The following is a 22637-nucleotide window of genomic DNA, read 5'->3' as shown; positions in this document are numbered from 1 at the left end:
AGTTTCTGCCCTTCCTTCCAGGTACCTTTCCTGATAAATGGCTCAGCGCTGATCCTTGGCTTCATGTGATTCTTTCGTTGATTTTATCTCCATGGCAATGCCTTATTTTGAAACTAAACCACACCTGTAGTTTGAGCAATTACGGCTGAGGGCAAAGGTTGTGCTGTGCTCCTCAGCAGGGCCCTGCAGCCATGCTGTTCCCGGAAGGAAGGGCTGGCACTGCTCTGGGAAAAGGAGGATAACATTCTGCTCACCCCCAGAGCTGGGCGGCATTCCTGATTGCCAGCAGCTCTGGGTAAGAAAGCTGCCATGAGGAGTTTTGAGGAACAGACAGCATGCATTGTGGAAGCCTTATTTGATGATCTCCTAAATGAAGATGGAGCCCATTTCCGAAGCCTGCAGACAGACTCGGGAGGTGAGGTCTCAGTTCTTACTGAGGATAATGGAGGGATGGAAAGGCAGGGGGTGCAGCTTGGTGCCAGGTGTTGGAGTTCTTCATCTTGTGATGATCTCTGAGTTGTGGGATCAGTTGCAGTGGGGCTGTTGGAGCCCCAACACAGCTTCAGCCTGCCTCAGTGGGACCTGGGGGGCAAAAGTCCCCATCAGCCTCTGCCTGCTTTCCTTCCCCTGGAGCAGATGGGTTGCACACAGCCATGGGATGTCTGCGGCTCCAGCCTGTGCTGAGGGGAGGGCAGCAGGGCAGGATGTGCTGCAGGAGATCAGGGTGCATGCTGCTCTGTTGAAAGGTCCTGCTTTCAGTTCCTTATGGCTTTGTGAGGCTTGGAAATACTTCTGCTGATGTTGGTGACGGGTATCTCCTTCTGGCTGAGCACCCAGGGGAAAAACAAAACAAAACGCTATTTATCTCTGTGTGCTTTTATGGAAAATGCCTTAACAGAAGGAAAAAAGAAAAAAGCAACAAGCCCACTTTGAGTAGCTGAGCTGAGAAGTTCTGATGATTTATGTACCTCAAATCTGTGCAGTGTGCCTTGGAGAACCTCCCCAAGTTCAGCTCACTCTGACTCTGTCTTCTTCCTTTCTCCTCTGCCTTGCCATGTATTACCCCCCAGCCCCTCAGCCTGCCCTCTCTTTTCCTTGTTTCAGGGTCTGTGCAGAGTGAGGAAGAGCCAAGTGATTTTGACCCAGTTATTATTGCCAGTCGTTTGCGGCAGATCGGCGATCAGTGCAACATGGACTTTGAAAGGATTTCCTCGCAGATTCTTCGTGATGTACTCATGGGGAAGGTAAAGGACCTGGTAAGGTAAATTACACTGTCATTTAAAAAGAAGAAGCTCAAACTGCCCTCCTGATGTTTGCAGGTGGAGAAATTTGGAGCTGCTGTGGATTCTCTCTGCAAAAGATGGAGTGACCAGAACCCTGAGCTGGTCTATGAGAGAGCTTTTCTCTCTGTTTCTGTGAAGCTGATGATGTTTATTCTTAAGAAAGGAGCAGCTAATTTCAATCCTGGTCACCTCGTAAAAGCAATTAATGAAAATACTCAAGTGAAAAACTACATTGAGGCCCGTGGAGGATGGGTAAGTTCATGGTCCCGTGTGCCTGAGCACTGCTGGCTCCGTGCCTTTGTTTCTCTGAGCTTTCCTATGTGCTGTTCTGCCTGCTGTCCGCTCTCAAACCCACTCATCAGCTCACACTGCATGGAGCTGTGCAAACAGCTTTGCACGACGCCTTGGTGAAGATCTACTGAAGTCAGCACCAAACTTCCCATCTGCTTCTCTGCGTCAGGATGTAATTCCTTATCACAGTGCCCTGGGAGCTAAGCTTGCCTTGCCTTCCTGCATCCCTCCTGTTCTGCCAGCAGCTTCAGACCCACCTCAAATCCCTCCTCTACAATACACACATGGGTTGGTTCTTTGTTTGCTTTCAGGAGAAGCTGGACAACTGAGAAGGGCTGCACCACCTTCCAGAACGTGAGGCTGGGACTTTCACTGATATACACAATGTGTAAAGAAATTCTATATCACTACAAATAAACAGTAATAAATGTTTATCGTTGTTTCTTTTTCTTCTTGCATTTCTCATAAAGATAGCCAGGAAAGTAGGCTTGGGAGCCAGAGTGTGCCATGACTTGGACAAGCGTCCCAGCCAAGATCCCATAGTGCTGTGTGCTCATGAGGCTCTGGGGGCTCTCAGCAGTCACAGCACCCAGCTGTGGGGTACCCAGCTCTGGCCCCCAGCTCCTGACCCTGTTTGTCACACAGCCACGAGCACACGTGGTTCTGAATGGAGGCACTAGGGCCCAGAGCTGTGTTTTGTTTTGTTGTTTGGCCACGGTATCTGTTACGCACTAATTTCCTTTAAGGCTGGTGATGAAGTCAGTAAACCACAGCCTGCAGCGAGTGCTCTCTGAGCTGGTGCTTTCCGCTGTGACTTGCACTTGACATGTCCTCTCCTGCACTCGGCAGGCCAGCCTCGCTCCATCTCTTCCAGCATGGACCAAAGGGAAATCCTGCTTCAGAACCTGGAAAGAGCCCAGAGCAAGAAGCTCAACCAAGAAGCATTTGCAGATGAGTTTTTGGTAAGTTTGCTTTAAGGCACGGTTCTGTGTTTGGATGTATTGAAAAGAGATCTGCTCGGTCACCGCTCCCCAGATGGGAGATGAAACACAGCATGTGACAGTAAGATCTTCAATACATTTTAAAGCTAAAAGAGATGCAGGAGTTAACTGGAGTAAAGAGAACATAAAGACAGAAGAGTAATGTAAAGATTTGTGTTTAAAGTGAAACTGTTTGGTTTTCTAAATAATTTACCAAGTGCTTCCTGTTTTCTACTGAGCGAATGCACTTATTGGGATGCAGTTTCGCTTTGCCATCTTGCTGCACTGGGGACATGCTGAGGAACAGGGACAGCGCTGCTCACTGCCACTGCAATAGGCTGCATCTGTGATGTGTTCTCCTGCTGGGAAGCTCTACTTGCTACCTGAGGCAGTTCTTTGCTTATTTATCACACTAGAAGCCCCCCAGCCGTGCCCCCTGCAGAACAGGACACGAGTGTTCAGATAGGTGCTGCGTGGACCTGAGGTTGGTTCTGTCTGTCCATGGATGGCCAAGGCAGGAGGGCTGTGCTGACTGCTTCCACAGCCTCCAGCACTATGCTGTGTTATATGGAAGGGCTCCATTCATCTGGAATGAGTGCATGTGCCTTAACATCTGCCAGTGCTCCTGCCTCCTCCTGGAAATCCATTTCTGATTTCCTAAAGGCAAAACTAGTAGAAATTGCTGATGGCTTTGGTTTCCTCCAGTGTTCCGCAGTGTCTGGCTGGTGAAAATCCATGCAGTGCCCAGGTCTGCTTGCTTTCTGCCAGCCTTGTGGCTGTTTGGGTGGCTGGGGTGAGCCTCAGATGGCAATGCACAGTGTCTCAGACAAACACCAGGACAAACACTGACCCCCACTTCTCCCCCAAGGGCTGTGCCAGGCAGCAAGTCTGGGGGCTGCTCAGCAAACCCCATGAGATCGTCATTTTGAACGCTTGGGAAAAGCTTAGTGCTCGACTTCCAGCTGTCTGGGTTGGAGGGAAGTGATTAATCTGAGCCTGCAGTAACACTCGGTTGTTCCATGGAACAAAGCACTGTCACAGGCTGCTGGATTTTCCCCCTTGCTGGGGCAGGGCTGTGAGGCAGCAGGGGTGGTGAGCCCGGGGTGTGCGGTTCCAGCAGCAGAGAGCAGCTCGTGTTCTGACAGCAGCAGCACGTGGAAGAGGTCAGGGCAGCATTTCCTCTGGGAATGGGGAGAAATCCTCCCTGAATGGCCTGAGCTGATGGCCACTTCTGCAAGTACGGATAATGTGAATGAGTTGTGCTCCAAACTTGGGATAAATGTTGGATCCATGCTGCTGCTTCCCCTCTCTGTGTGAATAAGAACCTGTATGTGCATATTGGGGTCATACTGCTGGAAATGACAGAGCTTTTCTGTCTGAGTCTCTGTTTTCTGCCACTTGTTTTTCTCCCACTTGCTTTCTCATATGTAGTCATTTTCCAGCAGTCCTAAATCAGTTCATGCAGGGACTGCAAAGTGATTTGGAGCCATATGGACCAGTCCCAGAGCTGAGCAGCTGTCTTCCTTGATATCCAACCTGGGAGGCTGGGGTTATGCTGGAAGGAGGTGGGAGGAGGTTTCATGTTGATCCCCCAGATCAGTGCCTGAAGCCTTTGGCCCCTACTGCCATTCCTGCCCATGTGTGCCATTGGAGCACATTACGTCCAAGTGCTCCAACACAGGCCAGCAGCACAGCACAGCACAGCACAGCCACCTCCTCCACCCATTTGACCATAGGGAGCTATTTTGGCTCGGTGACCCCGGGATCAGTCTGTCTTTCCTATGAGCAGAGTGGCTGAACCACTGTTTCCACTTCCTGCTAAAACTCACGTGTGTGCAAGGCACGAGATGCTCCATCAGCTCACAGCTCAGGTGTGTCAGCCGTCCCTTCCCGCTGCTCCTTTTACATCACTCTTTCACAAAGGCACAGACTGATGAGGGTTTCCATTTGTCGTCCTGCTTCCATGGACCCCAGTGATGATGCTGGAGTGAAGTTCTCTAACAGTGTTGCTCCACGTTACTACACTCACTGCTGAGGGCGATGCTTTCCATGCTGTACGAATGCATCCCCTCCCTTCAGAAGCCCACATACCCCACCTCCCAAGGCCTCATTTTCCATTCTGGGGCTCTTTGGTGGCTTCTGTTTCTATTCTCGGTCTGAGTACTTTGAGAAAAGCCTCTCTGAAAAGAATTAATGGTGTAAATTGTGCTTTGTGGTGGTGAGCCCGACCCCCAGAGACCGTCACACGCGCTAATAGTGTTGTATGTAGCACATTTGCTGTAACTTGTTCCATTCTTTTACCACAGAAACTGAAAAATCAGTCAACGAAATATAGATCAGATAACATCTACCCTACAGCCACAGCTGAGTGCCCAGAGAATGTCAAGAAGAACAGATACAAAGACATCTTGCCCTGTAGGTTGGGAATTGCAAATGTTGCTGTTCAGCCTTCCCTTCTATGCTGTGCTGCAGCCGGAGGGGCTCAGGGCCATGGGATACATATATTAACATTGCTGCTGCTTCTCCTGCTTTTGTGCCTGCAGATGACCACAGCAGAGTGGAGTTATCCCTAATCACATCAGATACAGATTCACATTACATCAATGCCAACTTCATCAAGGTATTGCTTCTTTCATGGTGCTCTGCAGTGTAAAGGTGTTTGGCTGCTGGAGCACCCCATCCACCTCATGCCAGGAGGAGCAGGTCCTATGGCAGTGGTTACAAGCAGACGATGAGCTTGGTGGCTACCACGCTGTGCAATGAGGCCAAAAGTTGTGCAGGTTCTGCACTGCAAGCCCTTCAGAAGCAGCACAGAGGCACCAGGATGCAGGCTCAGGGCCACACGCCTACTGGGCTAGAAGTTTGTGGCTCACAGTCCCCGCTTCCTGCCAGGGGGGGGGATGACACAAAACTGCCTGTGGCCGGGCTGGGCTGCCCAAACCCTGGGTGCTGATGGCCGGATGCTGAGCAGCACTGCTCAGCTCTGCAGTGAGCAGCAGGCAAGGCACTGTGGGCTCCTCCAGCAGCTCTGGGTGCTGGGACAGGTGTTGCCTCCAGCCCAGCCCCAGGGCTCTGGCTCTGCCTTTGGGATTGTCTTCACAGCTTGGCTTCCGATTGCTTCATTTAATTTAGGTGCCTAACACCTGTATAGCACTGTATAGCACACTGTATAGCAGTCCCCCCTTATGGCCTCACTGGGTAGAAGTAGGATTCAGAAAGAGGGGTGATTTTTTGTGAGCTATGCAAACGTGTCTTCACATCTGATCCAAACAGGGAGTCTATGGGCCGAGAGCATACATTGCAACCCAAGGTCCTCTCCCCACCACTGTCACTGACTTTTGGAGGATGATTTGGGAGTATGAAGTCATGGTAAGATGCAGATTCACATTTGTTTGTTTTGTTGTATTAAAAGTCGTCTGTAAAAGCAGCCAGAACTCCTTTGTGACTGAAGAGACAGACTCGGGTGTTCTGTGTGTCCTTCCTTTGAGCTGGGATGTGTTCCCATCCATCCAGCCCTGTGCTGGGAAGGTCCAGAGCTGTGGGTGGTGTCCTGAGTTTGCTTTGTCTGATGCTGGGAGGGCAGTCCAAGTAACTCCTTTATGGCCAATGAGCAGCCCCAGACAACGGGGCTGATTTCTCTGCCTGGATTAAAGAACTCTTCTAACAAACCTTCTTGCTGCAGATCGTGGTCATGGCCTGCATGGAGTTTGAAATGGGGAAGGTGAGTAACGTACTGAGTTGGTTGTGTTGCAGCAGGGCCAGGACAAGGTGGAGGTGCAACAGGTGGGCAGCAATGAATAACAAGGTATTTGCTTTTTGCTACAGAAAAAATGTGAGCGGTACTGGGCAGAGGTGGGAGACCCCTCCCTGCAGTGCGGTCCCTTCTCCATCACCTGTGTGAGTAAAGCACCTTCACACCTTCACACCACAGCACGTGCACTGGAAACTGCTGCCATCTGCAGAAAACGTGACTTTAATTCTTGTTCTGCAGGAAGCTGAAGAAAAGAAAAATGAATATGTGATCAGGACTTTAAAAGTGACCCTGAATGAAGTAAGTAGAAAAGTTAAGGCAGGAGAAGCATCTTGGCTGGCTTAACTTAGAGATGGCTGCAGCACAGCAGCTCAGCTCACTGTGCTGATGGCCACGTCAGTGTCCTGCCAGCACTTCTCTCCTCCCGCAGGCAGTGCGCACCATCCACCAATTCCACTACCAGAACTGGCCCGACCACGACATTCCCTCTTCCATTGACCCCATTCTGGAGCTCATTGGTGAGGTTCGCTGCTACCAGCCAGATGACAGCATCCCCATCTGCATCCACTGCAGGTGAGTGTATGCAGGGCAGGGTGTGCCCGGTGCCTCCCTGGCCTCCCCACAGGGATGGGTAGTGCAGTCTGTGCTGTCTGTGGTGTGGGATGCGAGGCTGTAGGGCTTTCTCAATACCCTTGTTGGAGAATATAGCCTGCCCATCTCTGATCTCTGCTAGCAACCCTTCTGTGACTCTTGTTGCAGTGCTGGCTGCGGGAGAACAGGAGTTGTTTGTGCCATTGACTACACCTGGAAGCTGCTTAAGGATGGGGTAGGTGTCAGCCCCACCACGTGTGCTCACATACATTGCATCTGTGCAGGCAGGTTGCAGACCTTCCTGCTCCCGCTGCTCTTGGCTTGGACTTCAGCTTCCAGGTCTTGGGTTGGCACTGGCCTTCAGTCTTCAATACGAGTTGACTGTCTGTATGTGTCTCTCCACACTTTACAGAGTCCTGCTTTCATTTTTAAGTTTTAATAACTTCTCTTTCTTGCAAGATTGTTCCAGTGAACTTCAGTATATTCAGCCTGATCCAGGAGATGCGCACACAAAGGCCTTCGATAGTGCAGACCAAGGTAAATGCTGGCTACTGGAATACCACCAGAACTGAAACCTCAGCACCTCCCCAGGAGGGCTCACAGTAAGGGAGCACAGAATGGCTGCAGGGCTGGGAACTGAGGGTGCAGTTGTTCCGTAAGGTCCCTTTTCTGAGCAGAGGAATGATTTTGCAGAAACGAATTTCTGACCACTTCTCTGTAGGCAGCTGTGATAGTTTAATGCTTGCAGAGCCATTTTTTGAACCCTTAATGCTGTGAAACAAACGGCCATCTAGGAAATAAAGTGGAAACTCTTCTCAACTGAGAGCGATTGAAGAGGAAGCTCAGTGCAGAACAGAGCTGTGTGAGCAGCTAACAGAAAAAAACCAAATGCTTTGGTCTCAACCCCGTGGAAACTGCAGCTTCTATTTCTTCTGAGAACTTGTCCTGCCACCAGACCACAAAGTGGCAGCTTCTCACAGGGGCTGATGTTTGATTTGGGTGATAGGTGACCAGGGGTGACTTGTATTGTATTGGTTTTCACGTCTCTTTATTTGTTGAGTGCAGGAGCAGTACAAGCTGGTTTACAATGCTGTCATTGAGCTCTTCAAAAGACAGATTGAAGCATTGGATGCTCAGGAAGATTCTGCTTCTTCACAGGTAAAAGCCACTAGGACAAACACGCAGCCTCTTGCGGCCTGAGGCACAGCAGGTTTAACCTCCTATTGCAGAATGGAATACATCACATTTTGCCCTATTTATTCATAATTCTATTAGAACAGAAGCCTCCAATTCACTGAGGTGTTTATGTGGCCCCTGGTTCCTCACCTGCCATTTCATCTTGTGAAAAGCCATGTCAAAGTATTTCAAATCTCATGCACTTCTGAGGGAGAATGTGAAGTTACGTAAACAGGAACAGCCCCAACACCAACAGCTTCTCCTTATTCTCTGGCTGCAGACACAAGCGTTACGTTGCCTCTGTAGCTGTCTGCAGTCTTGTAGAAATGAAGAAGTTAAGAATTGCCACTCTTAAGTAAAGGCTGAAAAGTGCCAAATTGACGTTTCCAAACTGGTGTTTGTCATTCCCAAACTCTGTTAATCATTACAAATAGTTGGCAGAAGTTCTGTCTCCTGAAATAGCCCGTTTGTGCTCTTTGCATTCTTTTTCTACACTCTCTCGCTTTCTTCCATCAGGTTCTAACAAGGCATCCTGTACCCAAGCCACTGCTGACCCCTGTGGAAGATATTTATTCTCTGAGTTTGCTGACCTGGTAAGGTCACCACCCAAGTGTCCCTTGTATTTTCAGTTACCTCTATTATTTCAGGAAGATGCACTTTTCCTGTGTATCTTGTGGGATCATAGAATCACCATGGTTGGAAAACACCACTAGGACTGCTCTAGCTGCCTAAAGGGTCCTCCTGTGTTCCCCATTTAATGGTAGCCAAACAGGGCTTCCCTGTAGCTCCATGTTGAACTGGGCAGGCTCTGTGTTCCCAGAGGACTGATCTGCCCTTATAAGCAATGCTCCGGGGCCTTGTTAATGGGCTAACAGATCCCTGAGTGCTTGATGCCTCTGACTTCACGCTGCCATGCTTTGTTGCAGCTTGGGACAAGAGGACCAAGATGTGCACCAATATATTCCTCCATTGGTACAAAATGAAGCACCGCTGACATCCCTGTCTGCCACAGCAGCACGGGGCAGCTCTGGGGACAGAGGCCCTTCCATCAGACCAGCGGTCTCTGTTGGCACTCTGAACATCAGCAGCACCAGACATGCAGCTGCTGTCAAGATGTGGAGTGCAGGAGAAGCCCTTCAGAAGCACCGCAGTGTGCAGCTCAGCAGCAGGTCCTCTGAGCAGCTGCTGCTGGACCAGGAGCTGCAGGGAACAGGCAGGAGAGGGGCCCACGGCAAAGTACCTCTGGCACGGACCACATCGATACCTTTTGTGCTGCCACAGCAAGGAGAAATCTGGGCTTGTGATGGAGGGATTGCAAAGCCCACCTGGAGTTCTCAGTCACCAAATACCTGCTGCTCAGGCTTCCAGGTGAAGGAGCAGGATGTATTTCTCCCTGTTGAGCTGAACCACTCAAGCCAAGTAGCAGACTGTCCCCCTGGCCACAGGAACTGCAGGCAATGTCCCTACCCGTACTGTTGTTCAGCAGAAGACCCCTACTTCTCTTCACTCTCCCCAGATGAGCCACCATCCCCAGAGCCATCTGTTGGGCAGGATGTGCAGGGCCCTCCTTGCACAGTGCCCACCTCCCCACCGCTCCGGCCTGTGTCCCACCACACTGCCCAGCCAAGCACTGGGAGGACATTGTCACTGAGTAAGTGGAAGTGCTTGGGGGGGACCTCAGGAGGTTTCATCCCACCTTCCATCAGGATTTGGTGCACAAGTCTTACTATTCATATGCCAGAGGTTCTGTTCTCATCTGTGTGTGCCATGCAGTAACCTGCTCACATCTCCTCCTTTAGACATCCTGCCCCAGACAGATGATGATGATCCTCCGCCCCTGCCAGAGCGAACTCCTGAGTCCTTTATTGTGGCCAATGAATCAGGTAAGTGCAGTTAGCAGTAAGTGCAGGGACTGACATCTGCTCTGAGGGCCCTTCATGGGGGATCAGAGCAGTGTTTGTTTCCAGGAGAACTTCCTCTGGCCACCTCAGATTTTCAGCTTCCAGCTAGACATGAAAATACTGGAACCTCTTTGGAGCAGAGCAGTGTGTCTCCCTCAGTGACGTTTAATGACTCAATGAGACTGAGACCAAGTAAGGTAAATTAGTGCAGTTTTATCTCTTCTCCAGCACTATCACTGTGTCAATTTCCTTATTATATACTATCCTTGTTTTTTGTTTCCAGAGTTTGAAGCTTCGGAGCCCACGCTCAGGTAAAGTCACATCCTCTTACTGCACGTTATATGTTTCCTTTAACACAATGGAGGATACAGGGTAGAGTTCTGCAGTCCTTGCATTGAACAGATATATGCATTTTCAAAGGCAGATACACAAACCTCCTGTCTTTGCTTTCCCAGAGACAAACCTGGATTGCTCCGATTCTCCTCCCCCTCTTCCTGAAAGAACCCCGGAGTCGTTCGTTCTCGCTGATGAAGAAAGTAAGTGAGGACTTCTTTCAAAAAGCAGCAATAAAGCACTGAGAGAAGGGAGAGGATTCGTGAATGACCACAGAAAATGTTCTGCTTTATATTCCCAGGTCTGCAGCTTCCCACAAGAAGTTCTACAGCGAGTTCTTGGGACTTGAGTAATAGAGCTTCTGAAACATCATCAAAAGAGCCTGCAAAATGCTTCAGGAGAAGCAAGGTAAGCAAACAACCAGAGCATTTAGAGCAAGGAAACAAGTCTAGTGATGATGCCGAGCTGTCGAATCGTAGACACAACCTTTGTACTTATCTTTTTTTTCCTTGCAGAGTTTGAAAATACTGAAAAACGTGAGAAAAAGTAAGTGCTTTGTGTGCACTGCAGCTGTATGTGTGGCAGCGTGTTCTCCTGTAGGGCTGCAAAAATCCTTTTCATTTCATTTTCATTCAAAATTCTTCATGGAGTTACGAAGATCACTAACTGTGTCAGTGCAACTCTGTGTTTGCAGGTGTCTGTAGCCCATCTTCACTGATAAAACCATCGGAATCTGCACCTTCACATCAGCTGAGCTCTTTCTTTAGTTTTGGTACGTATTCATGATGAAAACAGGCTGTTGCTTCAAGTAAACTACATCATAAATCATGGGATGACAAGCCTTTAAAAAGAAAACAAAACATTATTTCAGGAAATCACACAGTCAATATTTATAGCATGATTAATTTGGTGCATTTTTTCCCCCTAGGCTTTGCAAGTCGATTTATAAAACCAAAAGGCCCAAGAAACCCACCACCAGCATGGAATATTTAGGTGAACCTGATCGATTTGGTGTCACAGAGGAGTGAATATCTCCCGATACGCTGCGATGGCTCATGTCAATAAGGTTCCCATCAGAATGAATACATGTAATACGTTGGATATTTGAGGCACTATTTGCACATCCTTCAACCAAAGCTCTGAAGAACAGAAGGACGCATAGCCACCAGCTGAGCTCTCAATTCACAACAGGGCGGATATCAGGCCCAGGAGCTGATTTTATCCTAACTAATGATCAGATTTGTTGCATCAGGGATTGTATTGACTTTACAAGGGCAGGTTTGAGCTTTGTGAAGGAAAACAGCGATTCCAGCAATGCTCAATGGTGTGGAGGCTCAATGAGGGGCCATGGCCGCCATGTTGCTGTGCCTGTGTTCCACCCCCTGCACTAACAGGGAATCCCCATCTCAAACTGTCCATTTTCCCTCATATTTCACATTTTTTCCCTCATTTGAACCACATTTCTTTGTTATTTCTGCTTAACAAACACCCTGCAGGCCTGGCCCTCACTGAAACCCCCCACAACCATCTGTGAGGCAGGAACACTGAAGGCCATATATCTAAACTGTGGGACGGTGTATTTAATCTAGATGGTGTTTTACGATGTGTGACAAAGGCCGTGTAAATAAATAAAAGTTTATTTATAATAATATAAAATATAATACGTATAATTATATATATAACTGTTATATAATTATATATATAATTATTAAATAAATTAAATAAATATATAATTATATATATATATAAGTATATATATATATATATATAATTTTATTTTTTAAAAATATATTATATATATGTATATATATAAAGGGCCGGAATTCATCTGGAACCGCGGCCCTGAGAGACCGTTGTCTTCCCGCCCTTTTCACTGACGTAACGCAGGGCGCGTCACTGCACCACGCATGCGCCCTCGGCCGGACTACACTTCCCGTCTCCCCTCCTCAAACTACAACTCCTAGGTGGCTCTGCGCGACGCATGCGCAGTGCCGTCTGGCGCTCGGGCCATTTAAATGTGTGTGAGGCAGGCAGTGAAATGGCCGCGCAGGTCGCTGCGGTTCGCGCCGTATCCCGGGCCCCGGAGGAGCCGCCCCCGCTGCCCTCAGGGGAAAGGCCCGGGCGGCCTCGGGGCGGCGGGCGGCGGCGGCGGGCGGCTCCCGGCGATACGGCTGGAGGCAAACGGGCCCGGCTGAACCAAGCGCTGCTGGCTGGGCCCGGCCCGGCGGAGCCGCTGCCCCCGGCCGCTCTGCCCGGCCTGCCCGCCGCCGCCGCCGGGCTGTTCGCCTTCTCCTCGCTCAGTCTACCGCCGCCGCCCGCCGCGCTCGAGGAGCGCCGACACCATCACCACCGGCATCGCCCCGCCGTGCTGCAGCCGCAGAAGGCGAGGCGGGGCAGCCCTGCGGACGGGGCGGCCGGGCGGCCCAGCAAGCGAGGTGAGACGGGAGCGGCCGCCGCTCGCGCTCCCTGCCCGGCCTCGGGTCCCCCCACAACCTCCGAGCCCGGGGCGCTGCGCTCGGCCTCTTTACCCTCTTACCTTACCTTCCTTACCCTGTTCCTTACTGCAAAGACATGGAGATTTTGGAAAGGGCCACGAAGATGATCAGGGGGCTGGAGCACCTCCCCTATGAGGACACGCTGAGGGAGTTGGGTTTGTTCAGCCTGGAGAAGGTTGCGGGGTGACCTCATTGCAGCCTTTCAATACCTGAAGGGAACTTACTCTTCCCTTAAACTCTTGGAAAGGGCTGATAATAGCAGGACACGGGGAAATGGTTTGAAGTTAAAAGAGGGAAGATTTAGGTTGGATGTTAGGGGGAAGTTCTTCACTAGGAGAGTGGTTAGGCCCTGGAACAGGCTGCACAGGGAGGTTGTGGATGCCCCATCCTTGGAGGTGTTCAAGGCCAGGTTGGACGGGGCCATTGGCAACCTGATCTAGTAAAGGTGTATGTTTGGTGGCCCTGCCAGGCAGGGGGGTTGGAACTACATGATCCTTGAGGTCCCTTCCAACCCGGGTCATTCTGTGATTCCTCGGGGGGAAAGGTGGGAGACGAGCTACGGCCCAGCCCAGTACTCACCTATGGACGGTGCAACGCCAAGCTGTGGCTGCTGCTGTTCGGAGCTGCCCTCGGAGCACGACTGCTTCGATAGCAAAGCCTTGTTCTCTTGGGCTTTGCTTTACCTGAACTGAGATGCAGCTTTTTTACTTCTAACTAAATGCCTCAGGTCCGCAGTTAAGAATCGCTATTTAAGGTCTTATGTAGTGCAAGCTCAGTGTCTCACAGGTTAATGGTAGTAAAATGCTTCTTGGGAGGAGTGTGGATGGGATGGTAGCACAAAGGCAGCTGTAGTGAGGATGATACCCTGAGTTCTGCTTCAGGAATAGATATGACAAGGAAAGCTGGAATGCAGGTGCTTACAGGTCTGAAGTGTAAACTTCAGCTGTTGTGTCTTAAGAATGGGCAAAACTAGTGGAGGTTGTACAATCGATGAATGCACTGATGTTATAATTAGGAAATATAGATTGGGAATGCCTCTGTATGTCAGTTCTGGCCGCAGATTGCAGTGAACATCTCCATTGTCTTTGGTGGTGTTCCAAAATGCAGCATGCACGTCTGTTATTCAGGGCTATCTTTAAACAAGAAGATACTGAGTGAAAACTGCTGCGTATTTGAGTTGTTTAAACCGAATCTCAGGTTGGAGATATTGAAGATGCCTTTCAGTTCACTCCTTATGGTTGGGAAAGCAGCACCTGTACTTGAGAGCTTAGTTAAATGAGTGAGGTTGTGCCTGTTTAACTTCTGAGACCTTCAGTGATACTTATTCAAGGTGCTGCATCACTTGAATCACCAAAACAACTGGTGCTGCCTTTCTGCTCTGCCTTCTCTAGCAGTAATAGAAAATAAAGCCAATTGCTTCTTGTAGAATCTGGGGCATAACAGCAAAACTTGTCTTTCAGGTCCTAAAGCAATTGTATGGAGTTAGTATGAAGCAATCAACTATTTCTTTCATGAGAAACCCTGTTTGCTACAAGAGGCTCTTAAGAAGGTCAACCATCTCCAGTACAGAGCTCTGAGAGCAAAGCATTAATGATACAGTTAAATACCGTGCTGAAACGAAGTAACTTGGAGCTGCGTGTATTTGTTATTGCAGCTTTTCTCCTAGATGACTGTAACGTGGCTTTTTTCCCCTCTCACTTCAAGTGCAGCAGGAGAAGAAAGGAAATATAAACTGTAGCTTTGCATACAAGGGAAGTTTTGTTAGCGTGAAGTTCTGTGCTTAGGAAGCTGGGAATGCTTTAGTTATTACATGTCATGGTCAGGTATTGCCATCAGCAGCAGGTTGCTCTGTCGCTTATTCAGACAATGTGGCACTTTAGGTTTTATGTACGTCGCGTTCTTTGATTCAGGCAGATTGAAATCTGAGCAATTCAGGTTTTGTAGCAGCTGGACCAGCAGATTCCTATCATTACTTGCCACCTTATTTGAAGTATTGCTAATCCTGATAGATAAGCAATTAAGCTGCGTGTTGCTTGACAGATTCCTCCCGTTCATCTCTCTAAGCCTTTCAGCATTTTCAAGGTAGATTAACTTCAAAAAACAAACCAATACTGATAAGTCAGCACTTTTTAGCCTGACAGTCCCTTGTAAAACAGCCTGGTGCAAGGTAACTGAAAACATGGGTTCATTTGGGTTCCTTGTGCTGTTTGTATTGTCCCTATCCCTCTATATTTTACTTTATCAGTTTCTACTCCACTGAATACAAAGCTTAATTTCATTTAAAATATTTTCTGTGTCTCAGGTAGTTCAGTTCTTTAATAGGAAAAGCCAGGAGTTTAGAGAGATTTCCCTTTAGGAAGGGATCTGCTGTGTTTCTGTTCCATTGTTTTATTCTAAGTCAAAAGACAAGGTGTTACCATTGGTCAGTCTTAGTGGGAACAAGCAGTAGGAATTGCGGTCTTTGTTCTTTTAGGATGAATGTGCTGCAGTGCAGAACTCTAATCTTCTTTCTGTTATTGCTGCTAGAAACTCAAGATGAAAATGGCAAAACCCAACGAGCTGACAGTCTGATTATGAAGAAGATAAAGAAAAAAAAGAAAAAGAAACATCGGGAAGATGTGAGGGGCAAACGGCTGAAGATGTACAACAAAGAAGTGCAGACAGTGTGCGCTGGACTCACCCGCATTGACAAAGAGACTTTGTCTCAAGGACAGTGTGATAACTTAGAAATGAACAAGGAATCCTTCAGGTATCTTAAGGATGAGCAGCTCTGCAGACTGAATTTGGGCATGCAGGAGTATCGAGTACCCCAGGGAGTGCAGACCCCGTTTGTGACACACCAGGAGCACTCTGTTCGCAGCAGCTTCTTGAAAACTGGCACTAAATTCAGTAACTTCATTCATGAAGAACATCAGTCTAATGGTGGTGCCCTGGTCCTTCACGCCTACATGGATGAACTCTCATTTTTGTCTCCAGTGGAGATGGAGAGATTTGCAGAAGAGTTTCTTGCTTTGTCGTTCAGTGAAAATGATAAAAATGCAGCTTATTATGCTTTGGCCATAGTACATGGAGCAGCTGCTTATTTACCAGACTTCCTGGATTACTTTGCTTTTAATTTCCCTAACACTCCAGTGAAAATGGAAATATTGGGCAAGAAGGACATTGAAACGACGACAATTTCGAATTTTCACTCTCAGGTAAGAACACCCAATGGTGGGTGTTAATTAGTTCTCACCTTCCAGAGAGAGGGCTGGAATATTCTTAATAGCATTTGATTTAAGGCTTTCACTTTATGTACTACCTCGATATTGATAGTTTCAGCTTATCTTAAGTCTGTGGAAGTAAAGCCTTTTCATTCTTTGTTTAGAGGATAAAAGCTTAGTTCTGAAAGCTGGTCTCCCAGGGCTCAAGTTCAGACTATCTCACGTAACTTAAATACATGCATCAGTGGCTTTTAAGCTAAGTTCAGGATTCTGTTAAGAAAAACCCTTACCTTTGACTCTTGTCATTAAGCTCAGAAGTACCCATGACCATCCGGCACTGCTACAGTTTGGGTAAATTTGTAGTAGTAAAAGTAGGAGTAAAAGCTCTTTTTTCTCAGTCTAGCCTGAAAGCAGTTGCTTACAGTGCTTAACAAGAAGTTAAGATCCTGAATACTGGATCACCCGCTGGAAGGAATAACTGGGAGCTGTCGAATTTACATTAATCTGGATCTGGGTGAAGGTTGCCAAATACTTGTATACCAGGTTTGCATTGGAGAAGTAGTTACTGCCTTACCATGTTATTGTATGGTATCTTGCAGAGTGTTTGAATGCGTCCCAGCAGTTACAGTCACCATTAAATCGGTAATTACACCGCTTTGCTTCTGAGTGGTTTTGACAATGGAAAGCTGCTGCAGCACTCACTTCAGAATAGCTTTGTGTGAATAAGAGGCTTCCTTGGGTTACAGTCTGTGCTGGTATTTCAGTTAAATCTATTTTAAGCGCTCTCTGAACTCGATTGAGTCAGATGTTGGGTTCAGTTGGGTTGAAATGCCTCTCTAACCAGGTCATGCTGAGCTGGGTTTAATCTCCTCTGCCTGAAGTGTGTTGGTATGGTTCACATGCTGAACAAATGTGTACAGAAGTACAGTTGTCACAGCTCTTAAGACAACTGAAACGTGAGTCTTTAGAGAGTATGGGTAATGCCATAACACGTGGAGATGTATTGAAACTGATGGGTTAAACCACAGTAGCTGCATTCTGCTAAAGCTTAAATCTTGCAAGCTAGCTTATATTTACATGGTCAAAATCCTTTGCTTAGGAGAGTATGGGGAGGATAAGACAAGTTCTTTTGCTTGGCAGCACTGAGGAATGACTAATTAGGGTAAGTTTCACTTTTGGACCTTCCTATATGAGGAAATGTTCCGTATGGAAGTATGGTGTAGAATGTTACACTTGTGCAGGCTTAGCATGTTCCAGGAATGCTTCAGATTCTACTTTCAGCTGAGGATGCTCAGTGGAGTCATATCAACTTTTAAGGTATGGGTGAAATACTTAAAGCAAACCACTCCAGTGTGTATTTATACTGTATCGTGTTCAGGTTTTGTACATTAAAGTACTTAAGCTTGAATATCTCTGGATTTCTTCTGCTTTTGTTGGCTCTGGCTTATTTGTTTGAATACTTAAATGCTAAAGCTAAGCTTTAGTTTAAAGCTGTTCAGCTTTACGAGCTTTCAAGACAGTGACTTGTAAATTACTTTGCATAAGGGCATACTTCAATTAGAAGACTCTTAGCAGTGCAGCTAAAAGGAACCAGTACTCTCCCTGGCAGCTGTCTTACTATGACTGCTATGTCTGCACTGAGAATGAAGCCGATATCACTTCTGGGAAGGAGATGGGAGAAGCATCCAGCAGGTGATGGATAACAGGAAGCTTTCCTACTCCTGCAGTATGCTGTCAGGAAAGGTTAAACTGTCCTTGACAGCAGTGGGCAATGAACCACACTGCTGTTAGGCTGCCCCACTTTAACTTCTCTTTCTGGGAAGAAAGGGAAGGTTTTTTTTGTACAGAAGCTACCCAAGTATTAAGCAAGTCACATCAGCAGAACATAACTCGTCTGGAAGTTGTGTCTCTCCCTTTGCCTTAATGACAGGAGGCAGTGAACTGTAACTGGCTTTAGTCCTTTGTCCTCCTGTAGCTGCGCAGACCCAGGATAACGCTGTTTTCTTTCAGCTGAAATCATTCTGCCTTTACCAGTCATGTTCTAATAGGATCTGGGGGCTTAACTTTCACTTAGGGCAACAGCCAGAAAGAATTAACAGGTCTCCCAAGATAGTGCCTCGATCATAAAATCTGTATCATCAGAAGCTGACAGTGTGAGCTAATATATATAACGAACAAAAAGCTTAAGATTTGTGTAGGTAAACACTGAAATGTACATTTGACTCCTGGTTCTTAGTTAGACCTCTCACTTCCTCAGTTTATTCCCTGATTCTGTGCACTGTTGTGCTTTTTTCAGAGTCATTACATGCAGGAGACACAGGTTCTTCACTGCAGTCATAGGGAAAAGCCCTGTGGGATATTAAGAGTTTGAAATGGAGCAGCAGTACTCACATGCAGTGTTTAGTTTAAGCTTCCTGGTGAAAAACTGAGTCACAGTAAAGCTTTGGTTGTCAGTTTTCTTATGTCAGCCTGGAAGCGTTGCTCCTGAATTAGTCAAGCACTGACTGGTTGTTATTCAGGTGATAGAAGTGTGCCCTATTAGCAGTTTAAACAGGACTTATCTGCTCTTGGGATACCCTACAGACACAGACATTCTTGCATACTCCTAAAGACACTGCCAATGAAACAGATGTATACGAGTCTTGGATTTGGACAAAAACTCATTTGCAGCTTGGCGTATTCTATTAGAAATCTGTAATTTCTTGTAAAAGCACTGAATCTGAGGTGGCCTTTTTTCCTTTCTGGCCCTTCAGGTCAATCGAACGTACTGCTGTGGAACCTACAGAGCGGGACCGATGCGGCAGATCAGCCTCGTTGGAGCAGTGGATGAAGAAGTTGGGGACTATTTCCCAGAATTTCTGGATATGTTGGAAGAGTCTCCATTTCTGAGAGTAAGAAGTAACTTGTGGTGCTTAATTTAAAGTGCTTTAGGTAATTAACAGATTGCTAAGGCTCATATATATATATATTCAAGAGATTAGAAACCTTAGAAGTACTTTCTCCATTGATATGCTCATCACTGGAGCTAACGAGGATTGGAGGTACATTCTTTCCTCTATCCAAATGAAAGGTACTGAACTAACTGGCTATGGATCTGTAAATCATTAAAAAGCTAATTATGATTTATGCTGTCATGTATTAGCTACCCGGTTATCTACTTCCCTAGAAGCTAAGTTTGAATTTAGCTTGGAACATATCCTACTTCATAAAGAGCATCAGTTTTTGTACCATTCTTTTGATAGTAAAGGTATCATTTAGTTTTTCCCTCTCACCTTGTGTTTTTTCTCCTTTTCTTTAGATGACTTTGCCCTGGGGTACTCTCTCAAGCCTCAGACTTCAGTGCAGGTCACAAAGTGATGATGGTCCCATAATGTGGGTGAGACCAGGAGAGCAGATGATCCCAACAGCTGATATGCCAAAATCACCATTCAAACGGCGCCGGTAATACTTGGCTTTTCTTTCATTGCAGTTTTATATTCTTTAGACTTGAGAACGAAGCCTTGATATTTTAAATGTAATTAGTTCTTCAGAAGGCTGATTCACAGGCTTAAGTTCTTCATTTTCATTTCTATTTCAGATTAGCTCAGTGAACTGAGCTGAATGTGATGTTTGTGATTGTAATTTTCTCACTTTTCAAAGTAATATGTCCTCAATCATTTCTCCCTTAACATTAAAACCAGTTCCTGTAGTCCTGCAGGAGACATATCCCTCAGCTAATTTCTGTGGGAAGAACTAATTTGGGGAGTGAAATGCTCCAAAACAACTTAGTTCCTTAAAGCCTTAGAGCTGCTTTTTAGTGTTAGTGCTATCACAGGAAATACTGTGGTGTGTGGATGTACTTTGTCTTTCTCAGAGTGTGCTGTAGAACTGATTTCAGGTGAAGGATCGGCAGCGTTTTGATGTGATTCAGTCTTTTGTTGTCAGATAACTAGAGTGAGAGAAGTGCTTTGGCCTTTGATTTTGAAGCTGGCAGTATACAACATGTGAAGATTACTTCAATACAAGCGTTTGTTTTTCTAAGTAGTTTGCCATAGATTTTAGTATGTCTTTTAATCATGTTGCAGGTCAATGAATGAAATAAAGAATCTCCAGTACCTACCTCGGACCAGCGAGCCCCGTGAGGTTCTGTTTGAAGACAGAACAAGGGCTCACGCTGACCATGTGGGTCAGGGATTTGACTGGCAGAGCACAGCTGCTGTCGGTGTTCTCAAGGCTGTGCAGTTTGGGGAATGGTAAGTGCCCCTGAGATGGGACTGCTGTAGTGGGAGGGGGCGAATCTAAATGTTTTCTCTCTGAGAAGAAAATTCCTTGGGAGGAAAAAAGGCTAATTAAAGAGTAATGAGATAAATGCGGTCTGTAGCTTGAGAAATGTAAGGCACATACAGACTGTGCCTCCTTTCCTAAATAGCATGCATGTCTACTGAGGAATGATGAGACTTTGTGCCCAGTAGGAAAATGAAGAAGGTAGTTTGTTCAATGAAACAATATAAGTGAAGTTCTTTAAAACTCCCTGCACTTCTCCTCTCTCTGTAGGAGCGACCAGCCTCGTATAACCAAAGATGTGGTTTGTTTCCATGCTGAAGATTTCACTGATGTTGTGCAGAGACTTCAGCTGGACCTACATGAACCACCAGTGTCACAGGTATTTGATCTTTCCTACTGACAGAGCACTTTGTAGGAAGCTTGACAGCTGTCAGGCTCATTGTACAGCCACCCCTTTTGTATCCCTGTGCCCATCAGTTCTCAGTTCCCTCATGCAATTTTCCTTCTTGTGTTTCCTTTCTACCAAACTGGGCTTCCTGCTCTGAGTCACACTGTAGTCTTCTGTTGTTGTCACCTTGTGTAGTTACCGTGATTGGTGGCCCTCACAGAACAAAGTTCTTGCTTTAAAAAGAAAGAAGCTTTACCCGTTAAACAGAAATATGTGATCCAGGTCCAAAGTATGTTAAAAATAGGTGGGTACTGAATTATTTACCCTGAACAGAGTACAGCACTAACTCTACCATCTTTCCTCCTCTCAGTGTGTTCAATGGGTGGATGAAGCCAAACTAAACCAAATGAGACGGGAAGGCATTCGCTATGCTAGAATTCAGTTGTGTGACAATGACATCTACTTCATCCCTAGAAATGTCATTCATCAGTTCAAAACAGTGTCAGCAGTCTGCAGCTTAGCCTGGCACATACGACTTAAACAATATCACCCCGTGGGGGAGACTTCTCAAAACACAGAGAGCGATTCAAACTTGAACAGTAGCATTCCTGGAAAGACAGAGTCCAAAGGTGAACCCCGATGCGTGAGTGTAAAAACAGAGTGTGAAGAACCAGGGATAGAAATGCAGCTTACCACAGGGACGCTCTCCTCCTCTGCTTCTTCGCTATCAGGACTTGTACAAGCAGATCAGGCGGCCCAGCCCCTTCCAGGTTTTAAAATAGAGTCTGATCAGCAACACAATCCGCAGGATCATGCAGGCTCTTCTGTGTGATATGTATATAAACAAACATTTTTTAACAGCTTTTTAAAATTTTGATGTGAAGTTATAGTTTTATAACTGGCTTATGTTTTATTGGAGAAATCTTGCCTATAATTCTATAAAGAAAGGTGACATTCCAAAATGTCAAGCATATCTTTTTTACACAGATTATGCAAAACTCAAGTTGTATTTTAACCCCGTAGTACGACCTGTGACAGTGGTCTACCACTTCTTTCTGTTTAAGCAATGAGATATTGAATATCTCCTCGAAACCAGAACGAAATCCCTCCAGGAACACGCAATGATTTAACTCTACTGCTCGGTGTTGTTTCCCAGTTTTCACTCTCTCCCCTTCACCAGAAAGTGATGCTTTTGTAGACGACGTTGTAGGAACTTTTCCCATCACATTTTAATTGCTAGGACAAAAAAAAAAAGAGAGAAAGCACAGCACTTTTGTGGACAATTTGTGAAATATTTGGTGTCTGTTGTTGACGCGGTTCATATGCAAGTTGGTTTCTAAACGAGCTGTAGAAATCGGTCTGTATTCCTTACAGATCCTACCAAGGCCATCTGTAAAACGAACTGAAGGAAGTGTCTGATCCTGTTGAAATGCCGTGGCTTTACTGGCCTAACACTTCTCATAGCGCTGCTTGTACTGTTTGGCGTGAGGGTTTTGCTTCCAAAAGAGGTCTCCTCTGATGTGATTAATACTGGTGTCAAAGGCAGAGAACCTGTTGGCAGACTTGTGGAGGAACTCGCTATCTTTGAGCACTTTAAGGCTTTCAAATGCTAACCAACTTGGCAGCTTGTTTTGATCGGGTCATATTATATGTCCAACGGAACCACACTTTCCCTTGTACTGATGCACTTAATATGATAGCGTTGAGTTGGTGACTGACTTCTACCATAAGAATGTCCGTTTTCTAGGAAGTTCTGTATTACTGTTTCACAATAAAAAGTATTATGGCATCGGACTGCTGTTTCCATGTGTAGCTTTTGGGTGCCCAGGTACTGTGGAAGAACCAGTGGTACGCACTGAATACATAGTGTCAGCTCTCAGCAGTTCTTGACCGGTCTTTCAATGCTTCTAAATGTTAATATGTGTAATCTGTATCTGACTTTCACTCACCCCATTTATTGCTGCCCTTTGTAGTCATTAAAA

General features: G+C 46.6%; 3 protein-coding genes across 3 annotated transcripts; all 3 read left to right on the top strand.

Annotated features, from left to right (window-relative positions):
* The first annotated feature begins 143 nt into the window (after positions 1 to 143).
* On the top strand, positions 144 to 2006 carry BCL2L15 (BCL2 like 15). The gene is made up of 4 exons (XM_015885216.2): positions 144 to 415; positions 1105 to 1244; positions 1320 to 1535; positions 1886 to 2006. Exons 1-4 carry the CDS (start codon positions 310 to 312, stop codon positions 1901 to 1903), a joined length of 480 nt encoding a protein of 159 aa, XP_015740702.1. The 5' UTR covers positions 144 to 309; the 3' UTR covers positions 1904 to 2006.
* Positions 2007 to 2079: 73 nt separating this feature from the next.
* Positions 2080 to 11966, top strand: PTPN22 (protein tyrosine phosphatase non-receptor type 22). The gene is made up of 21 exons (XM_015885212.2): positions 2080 to 2536; positions 4861 to 4969; positions 5098 to 5174; positions 5828 to 5923; positions 6237 to 6275; positions 6380 to 6451; positions 6546 to 6605; positions 6736 to 6878; positions 7065 to 7131; positions 7356 to 7433; positions 7962 to 8054; positions 8589 to 8665; positions 8999 to 9723; positions 9872 to 9955; positions 10040 to 10170; positions 10257 to 10284; positions 10429 to 10509; positions 10608 to 10714; positions 10822 to 10852; positions 11001 to 11078; positions 11235 to 11966. Exons 1-21 carry the CDS (start codon positions 2450 to 2452, stop codon positions 11297 to 11299), a joined length of 2328 nt encoding a protein of 775 aa, XP_015740698.1. The 5' UTR covers positions 2080 to 2449; the 3' UTR covers positions 11300 to 11966.
* Positions 11967 to 12268: 302 nt separating this feature from the next.
* Positions 12269 to 22449, top strand: RSBN1 (round spermatid basic protein 1). Its single transcript, XM_015885239.2, has 7 exons — positions 12269 to 12741; positions 15328 to 15998; positions 18758 to 18895; positions 19303 to 19445; positions 20069 to 20236; positions 20538 to 20646; positions 21026 to 22449. Exons 1-7 carry the CDS (start codon positions 12288 to 12290, stop codon positions 21485 to 21487), a joined length of 2145 nt encoding a protein of 714 aa, XP_015740725.1. The 5' UTR covers positions 12269 to 12287; the 3' UTR covers positions 21488 to 22449.
* Positions 22450 to 22637: the final 188 nt, after the last annotated feature.

The sequence above is a fragment of the Coturnix japonica genome, chromosome 26, assembly GCF_001577835.2.
Source record: "Coturnix japonica isolate 7356 chromosome 26, Coturnix japonica 2.1, whole genome shotgun sequence".
Classification (NCBI taxonomy): Eukaryota; Metazoa; Chordata; class Aves; order Galliformes; family Phasianidae; genus Coturnix; species Coturnix japonica.
This window is presented reverse-complemented; position numbering and strand designations above follow the sequence as displayed.

Excerpts from the sequence above, each read along its gene's own strand:
- RSBN1 (XM_015885239.2), top strand. The coding sequence starts at position 12,288 with ATGCGCAGTGCCGTCTGGCGCTCGGGCCATTTAAATGTGTGTGAGGCA. Across the intron at positions 18,896-19,302 it reads AAGAGTCTCCATTTCTGAGA|ATGACTTTGCCCTGGGGTAC; the intron begins GTAAGAAGTAAC and ends CCTTTTCTTTAG. Across the intron at positions 20,647-21,025 it reads ATGAACCACCAGTGTCACAG|TGTGTTCAATGGGTGGATGA; the intron begins GTATTTGATCTT and ends TCCTCCTCTCAG.
- PTPN22 (XM_015885212.2), top strand. The coding sequence starts at position 2,450 with ATGGACCAAAGGGAAATCCTGCTTCAGAACCTGGAAAGAGCCCAGAGC. Across the intron at positions 10,715-10,821 it reads AATGCTTCAGGAGAAGCAAG|AGTTTGAAAATACTGAAAAA; the intron begins GTAAGCAAACAA and ends TTTTCCTTGCAG. Across the intron at positions 10,853-11,000 it reads ACTGAAAAACGTGAGAAAAA|GTGTCTGTAGCCCATCTTCA; the intron begins GTAAGTGCTTTG and ends CTGTGTTTGCAG.
- BCL2L15 (XM_015885216.2), top strand. The coding sequence starts at position 310 with ATGAGGAGTTTTGAGGAACAGACAGCATGCATTGTGGAAGCCTTATTT. Across the intron at positions 416-1,104 it reads CCTGCAGACAGACTCGGGAG|GGTCTGTGCAGAGTGAGGAA; the intron begins GTGAGGTCTCAG and ends TCCTTGTTTCAG. Across the intron at positions 1,245-1,319 it reads GTGATGTACTCATGGGGAAG|GTGGAGAAATTTGGAGCTGC; the intron begins GTAAAGGACCTG and ends TGATGTTTGCAG.